The following is a 21247-nucleotide window of genomic DNA, read 5'->3' on the forward strand; positions in this document are numbered from 1 at the left end:
GGGAACCGGGATGCCAAAGAGTTGGAGAACTTTATCTTTGATGTCGAACAGTACTTCAAAGCCACACCGGCCTGTACCGACGACATGAAGGTGGCAGTAGCCTCGATGTATCTCATAGACGACACCAAACTTTGGTGGCGTATGAAGGTACAAGACATCGAGAATGAATTGTGCACCATAGACTCGTGGGAAGACTTCAAGAGAGAGTTGAGGGACCTATTCCTCCCCGAAAACGTAGATTATCTAGCAATGGAAAAACTAATAGCTCTAAAGCAAACTGGAAGCATAAGGGACTATGTCAAACAATTTTCGCCCCTGATGCTAGATATTAGGGGCACATCAGAGAAGGACAAGGTGTTCTTCTTTATAAATGGGTTACAACCGTGGGCCAAGACAAAAGTACATGAGAAAAAAGTCCAAAACCTAGCTACCGCAATTGTCAGCGCCGAGAGACTCCTAAACTATGGGAACGAGGCGAGTTACCAAAGAAAAACAACACAGGCCCCAAACACTGGGGGCAAAACCTGATAAGAAAAGGAACCACTACAAGGGGAGTAAGATTCGGATTATCTTGTTGATCGAATATCTCAAGGCAAGAACATTGTTTGAGATTCGAATCACTCCACAAGCAAGATCGATCATGTCTAGCTTGAATGATTCTTGTTGATCAAATATCTCAAGGCAAGAACACTTCCATGAGATTCGAATCACTCCACAAGCAAGATTGATCATGTCGAACTTGAATGATTCTACATGCAACCTAAACTACATAGAATTGCAAAGAAACTTAGTCATTGGCTAAAGAAGAGCACAAATGCTTCTTTTTACTATATTTTTCAAGTCTCTTACACATACAGCATACATGGCTTTATATAGCCTCAAAATGAAACTACTAAAGTCATTCCAAGAGTTGTAACATTCATACTTAATGGCCATAATTAACCATTATGTAATTGTAACCTATAGTAAATAAAGTCTTAAAATACATAAATGAAATACAATAACTCTAAATTGTAACCCACCCAAAATTTATAACAATCAAACTTCATTCTTCTTCAATGTGGCATGAATTGAAACATCTTTTGATAATTTTGACAACATTTTCTTCACATCTTCATTGAAGTATATTGTATGATTGATGTCTTTTGGTTCATATCAAAACCTATAAGCCGTCAGGTCACCGAAATGGAAGCCCCAACAGGCCAAACGGAGGTAACGAAAGACCAAGCGGGTGGACAGATAGACCTCCTCAGAACAACCAAGCGGAGACATCTCGAGGACCTTACCCTCAAAGGAACCACCCGATGACACCTTTACAATGCATATTGTGTAAAGGCCCCCACAAAGTGTCTTACTGTCCTCATTGGGCCTCTCTCACTGCACTCCAAGTGTCCATTCAAGAGAGCATCGACACAAGAGTCGAGACTATGCTAGACAAGAAGGAAGATCAAGACAACCCCCCAATGGGCGCGCTCAAATTCTTGTCAGCCCTCCAACGGAAGGTCGACCCGAAAGAGATAATAGAGAAAGGGCTCATGTTTGTGGATGCAACAATAAACTCTCGACCGAGCAAGAGCACTTTGATAAACTCAGGAGCGACTCACAACTTCATCGCCAAACAAGTAGCCCGAAGATTGGGACTCACCATAGGAAAAGACCCTGGAAAAATGAAAGTTGTCAACTCCGAGGCCTTGCCTATTGTGGGAGTTTCCAAAAGAGTCCCCTTCAAATTAGGGGCTTGGACAGGAGAGCTGGACCTGGTCGTAATTCGCATAGACGACTTTGACGTGGTACTTGGGATGGAATTCCTCCTATAACACAAAGTTATCTCAATGCCACTGGTGAAATGTCTGGTGATCACCGACCGCAATCACACAGTAATACCTGCAAGCATCAAGCATCCAGGTAATCTTAGAATGATCTCAGCCATACAATTGAAAAGAGAACTCGCACGAGAGGAACCTACGTTTATGGCTATACCACTTATGGAAGAAGTGACCACTGAGGAAACTATCACAGACGAAATCAAGGAGGTATTAAACAGTTATGCTGACATATTGCTAGAGAGCCTACCACAAACATTACCACCCCGTCGAGGCATTGATCACGAAATGGAACTCCTTCCCGGGGTTAAAACCCCCAGCGAAGAACGCATACCGGATGGCTCCCCCTGAGCTAGCTGAATTGAGAAAACAACTAGATGAGTTGTTGACAGCAGAATTCATCTCCCCGGTAAAAGCAACTTACGGAGCCCCCGTATTATTTCAGAAAAAGAAGGATGAGACGTTGCATCTGTGCATAGATTATAGGGCCTTAAACAAGGTGACGGTACGCAACAAATACCCACTGTCGATAATATCCGACTTGTTCGACCAACTTCATGGGCCCAAATACTTCACAAAGTTGGACTTACGATCAAGGTACTACCAAGTACGTATCGCCGAGGGGGACGAGTCCAAGACGACGTGTGTGACAAGATATGGGGCCTTCGAGTTCCTGGTAATGCCCTTTGGCTTGACAATCGCCCCAGCTACGTTTTGCACGTTAATGAACACAACCCTAGAGGAACACAAGGTGCACTTGAAGCTGATATTTGACAAGCTGCAACAGAACCAGTCGTACATCAAGAAAGAAAAATGTGTCTTCGCACAAACATGCATCAACTTCCTCAGACATGTCATCAGTTGTGGACAGATTGGGATGGATAGCGATAAGATAAAAGCTATCCAGGAGTGGAAAGTCCCTACTTCCGTATCCGATGTGCGGTCCTTCTTAGGATTAGCAAACTACTATAGGTGATTCATCGAAGGGTTTTCACGACAAGTTGCCGCCTTAATGGAGCTCTTGAAGAAAGACCACCCTTGGTCGTGATCAAATAAATGTCAAATGACCTTTGAAGATCTGAGGGCAACCATGACGAGGGGTCCTGTCCTCGGGTTAGTAGATGTTACAAAGCCATTTGAAATAGAAACAGATGCTTCCGACTTTGCCCTAGGCGGTGTCCTTATTCAAGAAGGTCACCCCATTGCTTACGAAAGTCGAAAGCTCAATGATGCTGAACGGAGATACACTGTTTCCGAAAAAGAAATGTTGGCTGTAGTCCATTGCCTACGAGTCTGGAGACAGTATCTCTTAGGATCACAGTTCATAGTGAAGACGGATAACAGTGCCTTCTGCCACTTCTTCAATCAACCAAAATTGACGGCAAAACAAGCCCGGTGGCAAGAGTCGTTGGCGAAATTCGACTTCAAATTCGAACACAAGGCAGGGAAGAGTAATCAAGCAGCCGATGCACTGAGTCGGAAGGGCGAACATGCGGCCCTGTGCATGTTAGCCCATGTTCATTCAAGTAAGATCGATGGATCGATGCGCGACATCATCAAAGAACATTTACACAAAGACCCATCGGCCAAAGCCGCCGTCGAACTAGCTAAAGCCGAGAAGACACGACAGTTTTGGGTCTAGGGAGACCTTCTAATGACTAAAGGAAGCAGATTATACGTCCCAAGAACGGGAGAACTGAGAAAGAAGCTCATTCAGGAATGTCATGATACCTTATGGGCCAGACACCCTGGGTGGCAAAGAACATATGCCCTAATAAAAAATGGATACTTTTGGCCGAATATGCGGGACGACATCATGCAGTACACCAAGATGTGCCTCATCTGCCAATAAGACAAAGTAGAGAAAGCCAAAGTCTCGGGACTCTTGGACCCTCTACCTGTGCCAACAAGACCTTGGGAAAATGTATCTCTGGACTTCATAACACACCTCCCAAAAGTCGGGGAATATGACGCCATCTTGGTTATCGTAGACCGGTTCTCAAAATATGCGACGTTCGTCCCCACTCCCAAATTATGCTCGGCTGAACTAACAGCCCAACTATTTTTCAAACATGTTAAGTTATGGGGCATTCCGTCGAGCATCATCAGTGATAGGGATGGTAGATTCATTGGCACATTCTGGATCGAATTATTTGTCTTCTTGGGAATGACTTTAAACATCTCCTCGAGCTATCACCCTCAAACCGATGGACAGACAGAACGGTTCAACTGCTTGCTCGAAAAATACTTACGTCACTTCGTCGACGCTCGCTAGAAGAACTGGATACAACTACTAGATGTCGCTCAATTCTGTTTCAATTGTCAAACGAGCTCATCTACGGGGAAGAGTCCCTTTGAAATTGTAAGTGGATGACAACCGGCCTTGCCTCATATTATCGATCATCCTTATGCAGGAAAAAATCCTCAAGCTCAAAACTTCACAAGAGAATGGAAGCAGACAACAGATATAGCTCGGGCATATTTAGAGAAAGCTTCCAAGCATATGAAGAAGTGGGTGGACAAGAAGCGTCGCCCCCTCCAATTCCTGAGACTAGAACAAATTAGATTTCGCAGTCGAAAGAACAGAGACTAGTTCGAAAATATGAAGGCCCAGTTGAAGTCCTTAAAAAGATCGGAGCTACCTCCTATAGAGTTGCGCTACTCACATAGATGAAAATCCACCTAGTAATTCAAGTGAGCAACTTGAAGCCCTATCACCCTAACCTAGACGACGACCAACGAAATGTAATCACGAGACCGAGCATCAATTTGAAACAAAGAGACAGCAAAGAGATAGAGGCGATCCTAGTCGACAGAGTTAGGAAGATAGGAAAACCTGTACGGACGATTCGCGGATTCCTTGTCAAATGGAAGAATCTCTCTACAGAGGAAACCAACTAGGAACGCGCCGAAGATTTGGACTCCGCCGCCACCCACATCGCCAGGTTTGAAAGTAGTCAGTTGACAGGGACGTCAACCAATTAGGTGGGGGAGGATGTTACGATCATGCTCGTCCAAGGCATGTTGCCCATGGTCGCATGCCCATGACAAACCCAACCCTTCATGTCTTTTCATATTCTAGTGTTTTACTTTTATGTTTCTATGAAGTATGACGTTTCAGAAATATCATATCTAGACATGTCAGACATGAAATGCCTCAGAATGTACTATAGAGGGATACGACTAGTTGTCAACTTCTCCCTACCCAAGGTTATATACTGTAAGTCGTTGTTATTTCTCTCTTGCTTGCTTATATAACGTCTCTTTCAAAAATCTCTCTTTCGAAAATCTCTTTCTGCCCTCATTTTCTCTGACTTTCTCTTAAAACCGAGGCCAGAGGCTCAAGCATACGTCGCTTGGCCGTAGGCGACGCAAGAACGAATTGGCTTAGCTCACTTGTCGTTAGAAAGTGAGTGTCGCACAATCGCAAGTCCGCTGCCATTAAAAGTACGATTGTGACACCTGGCACACCGACTGGTGACTAGCTCGGATATTATTTGTAACAGCTCAAGTCCATTGGTAGCAGATATTGTCTTCTTTTAGCTTTCTCTTCCCAGCTTTCCTTCAAGATAAAAAAAAAAAAAATTAAACAACGGATAGTTCTCATAAGCAACGGATAGTAAAATCATTACCAACAGCAATTCATCAAGAATTAAACAACCTGAGAGCATTGTTGACAGTTTGCTTGATCTCTTGGAAATGTTCTGTTCATAGAGGTTGAAATCTCCAAACACTTCTTCCATTCTAAATAGACAATCATCTCCTTTGCATCTGAGTCAGTCCCCTGCTTCTCCTGGCTGCCATTAGAGGGGTAGAAACCTCCTGCCTGCGAGACAATGAAATCAAATGGTGAGAAGAAAAAAAAAAACCCACCGGCCATTTAAGAGCAGAAGGAAGCTGAAGAATAAACCTATACTCAGTGTCCTTGCAGAGGTTTCTCTAAACAAAACAATAAACATTCAGCTTTAGATCAAGCTGATTGAGTAAACCTATGCTCAGTGACAGCAGAGATTTCTCTAAACAAAACAACCAAAAATCTGCTCTAAATCTGTTTCTATCCCTATGGATTATTCTACTATGATCAATAGTCCCAAACAAGTCTTAAAGAAAAGATCAAGAATCAGAGTTCATAAATAACTAAACAAGTTGGTGAGTCAATGATCTCAACTCTACAGGCTTTCTTCTTGTCATTTTCTAGCCAGACAACCAAAAAAATGTTGAAATTTAAGCCATAAGAACAAACAAGGAACAGAGATGACTTATTGTTGGCTCTTTTCTTTATCAGAATGATTACAAATTGTAGAAATATAATAATATTACAATCTCTCTGCACTGGAAACCCCCACAACCATCTTTGATGGTTGCACAGAGATTACATGCGAAAGGAAATAAGTCAGAGCAATGATCAATGGAATAGTTGAAAATTGCGGTAACATTTATCTTTCTAGAATTCAAATGGAGAGAAATTTACCCATAAAAATGAAATAACTCAAATAGGAGAAATCAATAATTACAGAAGAGGCTTAATCTCAGACGACTTCAATCCGTTTGGATTGGGAGAATAGGGAAGAACTTTCCTCCTTCCTCTCGCGAAGGATAAATGTCAGGAACCAAACAAAGATTCTCGAAGTTTTAACGAATCCGATTGCGATAATGAGGTAATAGAGAGCCCAACCGGCGAAATCCACCATAGTTAGGTCGATAAGAAGCTCCATCTTGCTTTCCGCAGCAATCGCCGGAGATTCGGCTTCATCTCTCAACCTCCACCACCATAATCCCCCAAAGCTCACCGCCATGGCGATTCTTTCACTCCAACTCTCCTCCACAGGCGTTCCGAAAACGGTATCGTCCACCACCGGCTTCACCGCCGCCTTCGACCAATGAATCATCGCCGTATGCAACCCCAAGAAAAACATCAACCGGCACCACAAATTTCTCCGCAATCCTATGCTCGAAGCGTCGATAGCAATCGCCAATCCCTCGTCCATTCCCAACGCCATACCGACCTGTAACGCACATAGACCGATCCAAGCCGCGCTCAGGCCAGACGGTCTCGCCGGAAGAATCGATTTACCAAGCAAGTTATCGAGAAAAGTGGCTATGGCGATGAGAGAAATCAGAACCAAGAGAAGAACTCGGTCAGCATATGCAACGAAAGAAGAAGGAAGAGGCGTTGACGGAGAAAGAAAATCCTGTAGATACTGAGAACGAGCAAGCCTGCAAAAGAGAAGAAATGAAAGTGGAAGCGAGAGGCTGAGGAGAGTGACTGTGAGAAGATGCAAGAATTTCTTGAAGATGAGATTGACGTTTCGCGGCCATTCTTGGGACGCCATAGCCATAGCTCGGAAGTTGCAGAATGAAGTGAAGAATCTGAGAATGTAAATAAGGAGAAGGAAGAAGGTAAACGTTGAGTGGCGGCCACGTCCAGAATTTCGAATGGGTTGGCAATTGGCAATAGCGTATAATATAATATAAGTTGTATTTATATTAATATTTTATGCTTTGATTAATTATTAACTTTAATTCTCGTTTTTTTATCAATTAATTCGAGTGTAGACTAAAGCAGTAGTTTAATGAACTAACCGCACGATGCACTATGTCACAACTGCACTCTTATAGTAGCGGAACAACGATTGTGCGACACTTGTTATAACCTAGCGAACAACTTAATTGTATAGAAATGGTTTTGGTGAACAGTCATGCACACAGTATTGACATGATAAACATCTAACCATACATGAAATTAAAAGGGTTTTGGAACAGGTATGTGTTAAATGGACAACACGTCACGAATGAGCATGATCAGGACATATAGCACGCTACCACAGACAACACACTTTTGATAGACATGACCGTGACACACCGTGATTAAGAGCGTCTATATACCAACGGAAGATTAACCTTTTTCAAGTTGAATGTTTGAGGTATATTTTCACGTATATTGAACAAAAAAAAAAAAAAACACAACCAATCAATCTCGAACGTGTAAGTTTATTCTATTTTGACATTTTTTAATCAAATTCGGTGTGGATAAAACATATTCGGTGTTAATTTAAGTACAACGTTAGTGGTTTTTCTTAAAAGACACTCAATCAAATATTGTGAAAATTTTATAAATATCATCTCAAGCTCGTTGTTTAATTTTAAAAAATATTGTTTTTATTTTTAACAAATTATTGTACTGTTCGTATATAAATGACAGACATTATTTAATACACGTTTTGAAATGTTACGTAACAACAGCAACATCGACACTATTTAGATATTAAAAAAAATAACAAAATTGGTGTAAATAAATTAAATAAAATTGACTTAGATGTCATATAAGATATTCGAGATGATCATATTCCATAGATAATTAATTTAAAAATTGCATGCATGAGAGTTTTGGTAGCGTATAAATGGTATTAAAATAAGGTCAAAGGCTGTCCCCATTATCTAATTAATCCAAACTCGTCATGTCTTAGCAAATACTTAAATTTATCATAATTAAATTATTTTTAAATTTCTTACAATTATTCCTCGCATTTCTTTATGGAATAACTACTAAGTGGTTACTTTTATTATTATTATTATTATTATTAATTTTATTTATTTTGTTAAGATAATGTGGTTAGCTGTCCTTAGTTTAAGTGCAAATATTAATTAATGTTTTAATTATCATAGCCGTACTTCTGAAGCAATCAAATATATTTTTGTAATATTATTCCCAATATAGTTTGTTACCCATAATATATATATATATATATATATTAAAATTAAGTTTATAAAGGTTATAAGCTTGATTTATTATTTTTGTTTGGTTAAGAAAGATTAAATTAAAAGAAAATACCTTATTTGATAATCATTTTATTTTTTATTTTGAAAATCAAGCTTATAAATGAGATTAAAACTAATAATAATAATAGAATTTAACTAAAAAGAAAAAAGAAAGTAGAATAATGAAAAGGACTGAATAGATTCTTGCTATGAACAGACAGCAATGGATAAAGTAGAACTAAAACAAGTAAGCTAATTTACTTGGCTGGAAAGTCGGGCCATCGGGATTCAATTTTCTCATCTCATTTCACCTTCCATTGGAGACTCCGATTTTAATTTGGACTTCCCTAAAAGACCTCATATCAATAGAGAGAGTATTCTTTGATTATAAACCTATGATCATTCCCTAAATTAGTCGATGTGGGACTTTCATCATCTAACATTTCTTACCCCAAGTCGTCGAAGGATTGGCAGTCAGCTACTTGTAATCAAGTCAACGAGCATCGGTTTCTTTCGCTACAATGTTGTTCAATCCTTCGATGTATATCGTTATTTCAAGAAGGGAACTGTTTGTTTCCATCTCCTTTACCAATCCATAAGCCAGATAAAAAGAAGAACAGAGAGACCCAGCTGCGATAAAACGACCAAAGCTCGACCCAACTGATCTGTTCAACCCTGTTTGTTTGCAGGAAGTTCAAATCTCAGCACCAATTTGACTAACTTTCAACATCAGGTTGCTGGGCCATTTCCCATCAGACCTTGTCCCTACACCTTAACAAGCCTACAAGCGTGGAATATTGCAAGCAGTTCTACCAAGATTAAGCCCTTTTCAGATCCAACAGTTTCCAGTCTCAATCAGAATCCTTATCCACAATGTTTCCAATCACAGTTCAACACTTGAACAACCCTTAAAAAGAACTGAAATCGGGTATACGTACACGTAATGCTGTCATTCAGCCTTCAAAAAGTGTTGGATCAACCCTTCCAAGGGCTACCTCAACCACATTTGTAACAGCCCAAACTCTCGCTAGCATACATTACCCTCTTTGAGCTTTCCGTTTCTCCTCAAGATTTTAAAACGTATTTGCTAGAGAGAGATTTCCATCCCTTATAAGGAATGTTTCGAATGGGAATTCTCACAACATTATACAAAACTTCAACTCAAAAACTCGCATTGAAACATTATTGCAGAGGTTTGGACACAGCCAATCTTTCTCCCCGTATGGTATAGTAGTAATCAAACATTCAAGTCCTTAAAAATAATAGTTCCATGTCTAGCATATTGATTGGTATAACACTGTAGAAGCACTTTGGATGGTACTTAGAAGTTAAAGAGTAACAATATCATCCGGTAGAGTTTCCCAATATGCATCAGCCATTCAAAAGCGCATCAAATTCCAATTATGAAACAAAATCACATAACTAATCACCAATTATATCTCGAAATCTAGATCTAAATCACAACTATTGAGACCAGAAAACCCTAAATTCATTCTACCAAATCCATACTCGAAGATAGCGAAATTCCAGATTCAAATCTCTCGAGGCAAATTGATCAACATTTGTTCTTGAACATCAAATGATGAAGAGGAGTATGGCAAAGGAAGTGAAATTTGACGATGAGAACAATGAAAACTACTATTAAGAGTAGGCAGAAGCATACGAGACAAGGGCAGAGAGCTACGACTAGGAAAGCGCATTTGTCCTCCTCAACTTCGTTCGTCGCATCCCATCGGTTTTCGTCTCCGACGGATAGAGATAGAGAAGATTTTGGCGGTGGAGCAGCCGCCATGGAAGAATCTTGTTGAGCAGCTCCCTCTGGTTTTCTGTGGGCTGGAAAGCTATATCAAAAAGTTCCCAAATTTTTAGTGCAAATGAGACATGGTGCAATCTCGGTTGGGGTAGAACAAACCGCCATTTACAAAAGTGTGGAAATCTTTTCCAGTTTTAAAACTTTGGGGGAAAATCCGAAATTGAAAGCCCAAAAGGATAATATCTACTAGCAGTGGATCTAGGTCGTCACAAATGGTATTAGAACTTGACATCGGACGATGTGCCAATCTTCTCGCTCTTCCCCGAAGGGGGTAGACACTAAGCGGTATGTCAATAAGAACGTTGGGCCTCAGAGGGGGAGGATTTGGGGTGGTCCCATATCGATTGGAGGAAGGAAAGAGTACCCACATCAGAAAGAGTGATAGCGAATACGCTGGCCCTAAAGGGGGTGAATTGTGATGTAGCACATTGGTTGGGAGGAGAACAAACCACCATTTTATAAGGGTGTGGAAACCTTCCCTAGCCGACGCGTTTTAAAGGCTTGAGGGCAAACTCGAAAAGAAAAACCTAAAGAGGACAATGTATGCTAACGGTGGATCTAGGTCGTCACACATGTGGTAATTGAAAAGGGAGCAGGTAACTAACTAAAGCCGACAATATCTTTTAGTGGTAGACATGGACTCTCTATGTTTTGTCATGCTGCATGCGATATCACATGACATAGAATCACTCCAAACAAAACATGCTTACTTATGATGTTCGTATGAACTAGCCACGACAAATGAAGTTGCATCTCGTTGATATATATAATAAAGCTTTTCTTAATCATCATATCCATGCAATTACTCTCATTTAAATGTACTATAGATTTATTCGTGTACTTCTCATTTATTCAGATGTCACGTAAAATCATATAATTACATATATTTGGGCCAAACATTCGAGCTCTTAACCTTTCGATTAAAGGTTAATAATTATTGCTATTTTTAAGTTTCAAATCGATGCGAGCTTGTCGTGGAATTAGTAGATTGGATAACATAGAAAGTTCAACATTCGTAACACTTGGAATAAATTTTTGTTATAGTCTAAATTTAATTCATATTATAAATCCATTTGCACATTTTATGAAATATAAATACATTTTATTTTATATCGAAATTAGCTGAATTATTTGTGTAATTAGTTGCCTAATATAATAAAAATTAATAATTAAATTGTTTGCCAATTAGTAAAATGTATTTTTGCAGCAAAAAAGCAGGGGAGAATAAAAACACAAAAAAGAATATATATTTAATTAAACAATCAGGATTGAAGGAAATTCCGTACATGTAATATCGGGTTCCGAGATTTCCCGCCAAACAACGCCGCCGTCCTCGTTTCTCGGACATTTTTCCCGGCAATTTTCACGGCCATTTTCCCGCCATTCACTTTCTCTCTCACTCTATACCTCGAAGTTCTTTCATCTTCTTCAATCTCGTACGCCGTTTTCTCTCTCTATCTCTCTACCCTTCGTCGCCACGACACTCATCAAAGAAGCAAATGTCATCATCTCGTCGAACCAGCAATGGCCGATCGCCATTGGTAAACCAACAACGTCAAATCACTTCCTTCTTTACCAAAAAATCCACCGGAGAGAACTCTACCGATAAAACTAACCGTGATTCACATTTCAATTCGAGTCCGACTTTAAACCCTAGCCCTAGCACTAATTCTCCTTCTTCTGTACAGTCTAAGCGCAAGAAGACCCCGTTGGTCATCGGCGGCGCTGCATCTTCTTCTCCCGGTCCTTCTCCTATAGCTCATTTCAAGGAGAATTCGTACGGGGATGGGGTTGTTGGGAAGAGAATAAAGGTTTATTGGCCGTTGGATAAGAGCTGGTACGAGGGTCGTGTGAAAATGTTCGATGAGAAGGATGGGAAGCATCTGGTGCAGTATGACGATGCGGAGGAGGAGTCACTGGTGTTGGGGAATGAGAAGATCGAGTGGGTTGAGGAAAGTGAGAAGAAGTTAAAACGATTGCGACGGGGTTCTTCATCGCCGATGAATGCGGCGGTGGTAGAAGATATCGAGGAGGATTTGAACGATGGGGACGCCAGCGATGATTCTAGAGATGAAGATTGGGGCAATGGAAAAAATGTGGAGAATGAGGTGAGTGACGAGGAGGATTTGGAGTTGGTGGAGGAAGATGAAGAAGATGAGAATGAGGACGACGGGGTGGGCAAGTCAAGAAGAAAGCAAGGTGGGAATTTGGAATCCAAGAAGCGTAAGATGAGCAATGGCGGGAAAGTGGTAGGATCTCCAAAGAAAAGCAAGAGTAGCGGTGGAAACTTGCCTTCTGGGCTTTCTTCAGTGGAGCCTAAGATCAAATCCGATAGTGAGTGATGGGTCTACCAGTTTTCTTTTTGGCATTCAGTCATTTTTATAGTCTAGATATGTAGGCCAACATGTTGATGAACATCAGTTCTATGAATGAACATTAATTCTTAAAGTCATATCTCGTTGCTGGATTATGCAATGCTGTAAACCATAATTGGAAGGAAGCACTTTACACTAATAAATATGTCTCTTTATCTGCATATTTTGTTTCCTGAATTGAACTTTGTGATTGGGTTTCGTTTGGTAGCAGTTAGTTAACAAATTCTTGTTATTGTTCTTACTGTAAGACTGTAGTATCAAGAAGAGAATGTGGATTGGTTCAGAAGAAGACACTTAGATTATAGTTGCCTGTTCTTAGTCTGTTGAAATTATGAACCTTCTTAAACTTTGACTCTCTTCTGAATATCGAAACTTGAAAGCATCTATCTTCCTTGTGCTTTTTGTGTAGTTAAAGTTGTCTCTATTGTTGCTTAATGTAGACTTTCTTTTTCCCTTTTATCTCCCTAGGGGTGAATGTCTTGAATGGAATGAATGAAATTGTGAACGATGCCTTAGAAAGGTTCAACACGCGAGAAGCTGAAAAGTTCCGATTTCTAAAGGAGTAAGCTGTCTATATGTTTTGTTTTTTTTTTGCTTCTACATCATTTTCCCCACTCTATTTTGAATCTCTTATATGTGATTAAAAAATATGAAGAAAGTAAAGATTGAGACATTCCTTATTCACGGAAGTGATAGACCATTTTGGTGTGTGATACTCATTATTTCATGAATTACCTGGGTATTCAATCAGAGACAGGAAGGATGCAAACAAAAGACATCCAGGAGATCCTGATTATGATCCAAGAACTTTGTATTTGCCTCCTCATTTCTTGAAGAATTTATCAGATGGTCAGGTACTTAAGTGTTGAACATTTTCCATAAGGTTTCTATTTTTTTTTTCTCAATACGGATGAAGTTGTATGAGTTAATTTCCTTCTTGATCTTCCGTGTACAGAGACAATGGTGGGAGTTTAAGTCAAAGCACATGGATAAAGTTCTGTTTTTCAAGGTCTGCCTCTATGTTCACTGGTTAATTAGTGGTTCAGCTAACTGTTGGCTAGTAATACTCAGCTAGTAATACTGTTACATTTTATCTGAAGCAGATGGGGAAGTTTTATGAACTTTTTGAAATGGATGCACACGTAGGAGCTAAGGAGCTTGATTTGCAATATATGAAGGTAAGTCACTAAAATGTTCACTGAGGAAGCTATGTTTCAGTAAACCAGTCAATGTGAATGTATCAGTGTACGTGCATTATGATAGGTTGCATTTTGTTGCAGCATTTCTCGCACAAACTAACCAACTTCCTTGCCATTGTATGTGCTGCGTAGTATGGTGTTTGCTTTTGTTTCTCTAGTTATTGATTAACATTTTTTTATCTAATTATAAAATTAAAAGGGAGAACAAACTAACCAACTTCCTTGCCATTGTATGTGCTGCGTAGTATGGTGTTTGCTTTTGTTTCTCTAGTTATTGATTAACATTTTTTTATCTAATTATAAAATTGAAAGGGAGAACAACCTCACTGTGGCTTCCCTGAGAAGAACTTTTCCATGAATGTGGAGAAGTTGGCAAGGAAGGTTAGCTGTCATCCTTTTTCCTTTTATTTGGGATTTATTTATCCAGCTTATTGGTTTGATAAATCCTTTATGATCTTTTACATTTCCAAGGTGACATTTAACTATGGCTGCCTTGGCAGAGCAGGGTTATCGAGTTCTTGTTATAGAGCAGACAGAAACTCCTGAACAGTTAGAGAGACGACGAAAGGAGAAAGGTTCTAAGGATAAGGCATGTATAATATCATAAGCTGCCTCCTCTACCCAATTTGAGTAACTACTTTTTATCCACGAAGATTAAGAATTATGCCTTGTCCCACCCATTAGAAGTTTGATGCCAGGAGCAAATTTTTTGTGATGAGATCATAAGGCTGTAACAATGTTATTTGTTGTCTTGTCTACAGGTTGTGAAACGTGAGATATGTGCAGTAGTCACAAAAGGAACACTAACTGAGGGTGAGATGCTATCTTTGAATCCTGATGCTTCATATCTCATGGCAGTAACTGAAAAATTCCATGGCTTGGAAAGCCAGTCAGCAGAACGGATTTTAGGGGTTTGTGTGGTTGATGTGGCCACCAGTAGGATTATCCTTGGGCAGGTAAAATGTTGAATAGAACTCAAGTTTACTGTTGTGTGAGTTTTCTCCCCTTGCTTAAACACTGTAAGATAAAATTTATCTCCCTACCTATCCAACATATTTTTAGGCATTTTCCTTGAGGAATAGAAGGGAACCAGGTCTTGAACTCATGGACTATTGTGGTACTTGATTAATTGAACATGTCATCTATTTTGTATCGGTGATTGAATGTGCATGGTATGGGTTTATACTATTTTATATGAGTACTAATAAATAATCTACCATATATGAACTCACTTTATGTTACATGTTATGAATTGCATTTTCATTGGGTGATGAATAAGCAATGTGCAGTACATCAATCAAATGATATTTTTACTAATTTGCTGCTCATCTTCAACAGTTTGGTGATGATGCGGAGTGCAGTGCTCTGTGCTGTCTTTTGTCCGAGCTTAGGCCAGTTGAAATTATCAAACCTTCTAAACTGCTAAGTCCTGAAACGGAGAGGGTGCTACTCACTCATACGAGAAATCCTTTAGTGAATGAGTTAGTTCCATTATTGGAATTCTGGGATGCTGAAAAAAGTGTTCACGAAGTCAAGAGATTGTTTAAGGGCATTGCTAATCGATCATTCCCTGGATCGTCTACTGAAGAAAATTTACTCAACGATGATGTTCCTGGAGAAAAAGATGGGTTGGGCTACTTGCCAGATGTTTTATCTGAGCTAATGAATGCACTTGAAAATGGGTCTTGGGCACTTTCAGCTCTTGGAGGAATCCTTTTCTATTTGAAGCAGGCTTTCCTGGATGAGGCATTGCTTAGATTTGCGAAGTTTGAATTACTTCCTTGTTCTGGCTTCAATGATGTTATTTCAAAACCCTACATGGTTCTTGATGCAGCTGCCTTGGAGAATCTGGAGATCTTTGAGAACAGTAGAAATGGGGGCTCTTCTGGGTAGCCTTTCATTGTCCACATTTCCGAGTATTATTTATGATTGCTTTAAGCTTATTCTGAGAAGTGTTTCAAATTTCAATTTTGTTTCAGGACGCTCTATTCACAACTGAACCACTGTGTAACTGCATTTGGCAAAAGGTTACTTAAGACATGGCTTGCAAGACCTTTATATCACGTAGAATCAATTAAAGCTAGGCAAGGTGCTGTGGCGAGCCTACGGGTAGGTTTAATAATTACAGCAATTAATGAGGCATTTGTTGTACGGTTTACTTTTATTTTTCTGAGGCAGTGTAGGAGCATATCTGTTACTAGATTCAACTTTGAAAGAAATTTCCTTTTCTAATATTTTTTATATTTTCTGTCTAGGGAGATAACTTATCTTATTCTCTTGAGTTTCGGAAAGCATTATCCAAACTCACAGATATGGAGCGTTTACTTGCTCGCATTTTTGCTAGTAGGTGAGGTCAAAGAACTTTATGTATAATAGGTTAGTGATGCAATGCTTGTTGGAATAATTTGCATTCAATGATCGACTTCTTAACAGTGAGGCAAATGGGAGGAATGCAACAAATGTGGTTCTATATGAGGATGCAGCAAAAAGACAACTTCAAGAGTTTATATCTGCTTTGCGTGGTTGTGAGCTCATGCTCCAAGCATGTTCATCGCTTCGTGTCATTTTGGAAAATGTTGAATCAAGACGACTTGATTGCCTATTAACACCTGGTATGATGTTTTGTGATCTATTGTGTACTTTATGGTTGCTCCATCAAACTTATTGGAAACTAATTCTTTATTTATTCCAGGTGAAGGTCTTCCTGATCTCCAGTCAGTTCTCAGTCATTTCAAGGATGCTTTTGATTGGGGTGAAGCCAATAGTTCGGGACGTATAATTCCTCGTGAAGGTGTAGACGTGGAGTATGACTCTGCTTGTAAAAAAATCAAGGAGATTCAATCTAACTTGACAAAGCATTTAAAGGAACAGAGGAAATTACTTGGGGATACATTAGTGAGAAACCTTCTTGAATCACCTTTATCCTTCTGGTAGCATGCATAATACCTGGAAGTTCACGTTGGTTCTAAACTTCTAAAAATTATGCTTTTTTGTAGATCACTTACGTGACAGTAGGAAAAGATACTCATTTGTTGGAAGTGCCTGAAAGTTTGCAGGGTAGCATTCCTCAGAATTATGAGTTGCGATCTTCTAAAAAGGTTAGCAAAGCTTTATTTAGTTTATTTTTGTGCGCTTGTGTCAAATATCATGAGAACAGATGCACAAGTATTCTCCTACAGTCTTAGTAATATTTTAAATTCTAGTTGGGATAGTGTAAGGTATTCTGTTGTCTGAACCTTGTTGGGACAGTGTAAGGTACTCTTTTGATGAAACCTAACATTCTTTTCCTAGCGTAAACATATTTTTAAATCTTACCTATATGTTTAGACATGGTTTTCTTCTTTCCGCAACACAAATATAAATAATTGGATTTGTAAGGAATAAATCCATAGGCCACTTCTTTATTCTTGAGTTGGTGAGCGAGAAGCACAAAGGAGCTCTGATCACTTCCAACTTATCGCTGGATTTGCACTGATTATAATTTAATCTGAAAACTCTCTTTCATAGAATGTATTTCTTTTATTTCATTTTTTTTTTAAAAATTATCATGTTCATATGCCAAGTGTGAGGTAAACTCGTTCTTAATCAACTTCTCAACATTTTCTCTCTTTAAAAAAGCAGATTTAGTTCTACTTATTGATAACAAGCAAAACATATTTTGACCTTTATTGCCTAAAAAATAAATTCTGTAAATCTACATGCGTTTTTCACCTTTTTTTGATGCACCCAGGGCTTCTTCCGGTACTGGACTCCTAATATTAAGAAGTTGTTAGTTGAGCTTTCTCTAGCTGAATCTGAGAAGGAGTCCTCGCTGAAAAGCATTTTGCAGAGGTTAATTGGGAAATTCTGTGAACATCATCTCCAGTGGAGGCAATTAGTCTCTGCAGTTGCTGGTAGGCAATTAATATTCTCTTACTAATGGATTGGGGATATTATTTTTTGTGGTTACTAGTTATAATTGCATATCTAAGAGAAGTATTATGATTATGATGATGTCACTGGTCTCCCGTAAATTATTATCCTTATCTATCATATGGTGGTTGTCAAATTTATTCAGTTATAAAATGCCATCTATTGTATAGGGACTGTTATGTTTGTTCATTTATAAAAAGCATTGTTACGTTTTCAAGGTTGAACAATGTTTTGTAATTTTCATCTGGAGTGATCTGTATTTCTTAATCATATCAATTCCAAAATGTTTCATGGTTGATGTTGGGCAAACTTCTGCAGAACTTGATGTTCTGATCAGCCTAGCAATTGCGAGTGATTATTATGAGGGTGGCGTATGTCAACCACTTTTCTCAAAGTCACAGTGTCAAAAGGAAGTGCCACGTTTTTCTGCAAAAAACTTGGGGCATCCTGTTCTTAGAAGTGATTCGTTGGGTGAGGGTACATTTGTCCCCAATGACATCAATATTGGTGGCTCAAGTGCCAGCTTCATTCTTCTGACTGGCCCAAACATGGGTGGAAAATCGACTCTTCTTCGGCAAGTTTGTTTGTCCGTCATTCTGGCTCAGGTAATATATTTCCTTATTTTTAAAATTTTAATCTTTAAAGTCTCGTTGTCTTCAATTTTAAGAAATTGGTTCTGCAGATAGGTGCAGATGTTCCTGCAGAAAGTTTTGAGTTAGCTCCTGTTGATCGAATATTTGTTCGGATGGGTGCTAAGGATCAGATTATGTCTGGTCAAAGTACATTTTTGACAGAACTATCAGAAACTGCGCTGATGTTGGTAAGACATTGTTACATAACTGATCAATTTAGTTTTCTTACAGTCATCTTGTTTAGGTCTTTTACCTCGTGTAACCAAAACTGCTGGAACTTTGCATGATCCATTCTTTTCAAGGTATTTCTGCTTTCATTATTGTCTGACTAAAAGCATACGTTGAATTGGTTGGTGCAGTCATCTGCTACCCGTAATTCATTGGTGATATTGGACGAACTTGGACGTGGGACAGCAACTTCAGATGGACAGGCAATTGCGTAAGTGTCATTTAAATAATTTCAGATTCAGTAAAATATTTGGTTTTCCATTCACTTAGACTCGATACATTGTTATCTTTAACTTAATATTCCTCTGTTCTTTCTGCCCTTATCAGTGAATCAGTTCTTGAACATTTTGTTAGCAAGGTGCAATGCAGGGGAGTATTCTCAACTCATTATCACCGATTAGCCTTGGCTTATTGTAAAGATCCTAGGGTATTGTCTTCTTCCTTTGCGATTCTGTAGCTTAATTTGTATTGTAGATAAAAGTCTATTTAGCATGCCGGGCTTCTTTCACATTTTCGAGGATTAAAACACGTTTGCATACCGTTGTATTCTTAATTACATAGCATTGTAGGCGTGAACTTTACTACGCTTAAGTTAGTCTCATCACAAGTAAAGAGTTTTCCACTAACGAAAGACATGTCAATGATTTTCGGTTAAATTATTAATTTGATCCCTATGATTTTTGAGAAAGTTAACATTTAGTTCCTATTGTTTTAAATGTTAGAATTAGTCCATGGACTACTTGTGAGAGTTTTAACGAAATGGAGACTATTTATGTTTTTATCAACCATAAGGACACGATTTTAACTCTTAAAAGAGACTGGATTCTCATTTTTTCCAAATCGTCGGATCAAATTTGTAATTTAACCGTGCTTTTATTATGATAATTGGTCTGTTAGTTAATTGATGGCTTTTCTGTAGGTTTCATTGTACCATATGGCATGCCGAGTTGGAGAGGGGACTGGGGGCGTCGAAGAAGTTACATTTCTCTATCGTTTGACTCCTGGCACGTGTCCGAAAAGTTATGGAGTGAATGTTGCACGGCTAGCTGGTAAGGCTCATTGCCTTTTTATTTCCATTAGAAATTAGTTTACCTCACTTGTTTGTGTTACTAGAATGCCTTTTGATTTCAAGTTGGTAGGAGATGTTTGATTCACAGGTTAAGTACACAATGTAAACGGTTAGTTTAAACCTAGGTTTATGCAACTTGATTATATCAAACAGGTAGTTTGGCATGTGCAATCCCACTCAATTTCTTTTTTTGAATCACACAAATGTGACCTGTGAATCAAGCATTCTCCGAGTTCTGCAAATACTGAAGCTGGTATGGGGGTTGTGGAGTGGGTGGGGTGATTTGAACCTCTAACCTTTTGGTCGGGATGTGTTTTGCCCGGTTAAACTTGTTGGCCTTTTCACCACGTGGATTATAGTCGTTTTTAAACTGGGAAATGGTTCTGGGGTACAAGCTAATCATGTTGTTTCAGGACTCCCAAATTGTGTATTAACCGAGGCTGCGGCTAAATCAAGGGAGTTTGAAGCTACTTATGGTATTACTGGAGAAGAATCTGAAGAAAACTTGTGCAATCATTCATGGGTAGATGGTACAGTAACTTTGATTCAAAAGTTGATCAGCCTGGAATCAACCCCGAGATGCAACGATGAAACAGAGAAGAATGGTATCAGTTCCTTGAAACAGCTTCAGCAACAAGCAAGAATACTTGTCCAGCAAGGTTGACTCGATTCTCAAGAATGTTCCATTGGTGGCTGACGTTTTTTGGCTACGCCTGGGGCGCTGCACCTTCCATTTTTTGGCATTGCTTTCACCAGCAGCATCTGTAACTGGGACTGAGATCCAACAGAATAAACTCGAGACAGCGACCAACGTTCTTTGACGAACAATTTTGCAGGACTGCGAAGGTTAGCTCGAAAGCAAGTACTTCCATAACGATGGTGTTTTTCCAAAATCAAATGTTTTTGTTCAGCATCTTGGACTAGCCATCCCAAGCAAGCAGTCTCCCCTCATACACCGGGAAGGCTTCTAGCTTCTCCGCCTGTACGAACTTTTGGCCTGGAGCCGAAAGTCTTAGTAAGAAGCTTTCGTTGTGTACATTGTTATTGGTCGTTAAGTCATTACAAAGTTTGTTAAGTATTCTTGAAGTAGGCCAGAGGGTTTAGTTTTGGTTGCCTATCAAGCGTAGTTGTATTAGGTGAAATATGCCATAAACCGACCTTCAATTTAAAACCATGGGCCATTTTCATAGATTTTATGTTTTTTTTTTTTTTTTTAAATATCAAAATTATATTTTTGGAAGTATTCAACATCATCTATATTCCTCCCTATTTAAATAAGTTATCTTATATTTACCAAAAAAAAAAAATATTTATCTAAAATTGTGTAAGGAAATATTTCTTGGGTAAATTATTACTTTTAAGGAAATGACGTACTCAAAATTATTATATCTTAAAATATGTTTTATTCCATGCGTGTAAATTATTATAGCAAATCGA

At 39.0% G+C, this 21247-nt stretch overlaps 2 protein-coding genes across 3 annotated transcripts; one reads left to right on the top strand and one right to left on the bottom strand.

The window, feature by feature from the left end:
- Positions 1 to 5430: 5430 nt before the first annotated feature.
- On the bottom strand, positions 5431 to 7278 carry LOC111497864. Of its 2 annotated transcripts, XR_002720684.1 has the most exons (2): positions 6295 to 7278; positions 5431 to 5649 (listed from the first exon to the last, which is right to left on the bottom strand). XR_002720684.1 is itself a non-coding variant. In XM_023148855.1 (1 exon), exon 1 carries the CDS (start codon positions 7160 to 7162, stop codon positions 6353 to 6355), a length of 810 nt encoding a protein of 269 aa, XP_023004623.1. In that variant the 5' UTR covers positions 7163 to 7278; the 3' UTR covers positions 6039 to 6352. The 2 variants fall into 2 exon arrangements, 1 of the variants encoding a protein (XP_023004623.1); XM_023148855.1 differs by lacking the exon at positions 5431 to 5649 and having other exon boundaries at positions 6039 to 7278.
- Positions 7279 to 11659: 4381 nt separating this feature from the next.
- On the top strand, positions 11660 to 20999 carry LOC111497744 (DNA mismatch repair protein MSH6). The gene is made up of 21 exons (XM_023148662.1): positions 11660 to 12729; positions 13239 to 13332; positions 13522 to 13624; positions 13726 to 13779; positions 13874 to 13948; positions 14282 to 14350; positions 14475 to 14558; positions 14731 to 14925; positions 15308 to 15858; positions 15949 to 16078; positions 16225 to 16316; positions 16403 to 16581; positions 16662 to 16864; positions 16966 to 17067; positions 17700 to 17862; positions 18200 to 18486; positions 18564 to 18701; positions 18873 to 18952; positions 19069 to 19168; positions 19661 to 19790; positions 20224 to 20999. Exons 1-21 carry the CDS (start codon positions 11895 to 11897, stop codon positions 20472 to 20474), a joined length of 3915 nt encoding a protein of 1304 aa, XP_023004430.1. The 5' UTR covers positions 11660 to 11894; the 3' UTR covers positions 20475 to 20999.
- Positions 21000 to 21247: the final 248 nt, after the last annotated feature.

Source organism: Cucurbita maxima, unplaced genomic scaffold (genome assembly GCF_002738345.1).
Source record: "Cucurbita maxima cultivar Rimu unplaced genomic scaffold, Cmax_1.0 Cma_Scf00024, whole genome shotgun sequence".
Taxonomy (NCBI): domain Eukaryota; kingdom Viridiplantae; phylum Streptophyta; class Magnoliopsida; order Cucurbitales; family Cucurbitaceae; genus Cucurbita; species Cucurbita maxima.

Coding starts and splice junctions, on each gene's coding strand:
- LOC111497864 (XM_023148855.1), bottom strand. CDS start 7,162: ATGGCTATGGCGTCCCAAGAATGGCCGCGAAACGTCAATCTCATCTTC.
- LOC111497744 (XM_023148662.1), top strand. CDS start 11,895: ATGTCATCATCTCGTCGAACCAGCAATGGCCGATCGCCATTGGTAAAC. Junction 16,865..16,965: donor AATTACTTGGGGATACATTA/GTGAGAAACCTT, acceptor GCTTTTTTGTAG/ATCACTTACGTGACAGTAGG. Junction 18,953..19,068: donor TCAGATGGACAGGCAATTGC/GTAAGTGTCATT, acceptor TGCCCTTATCAG/TGAATCAGTTCTTGAACATT.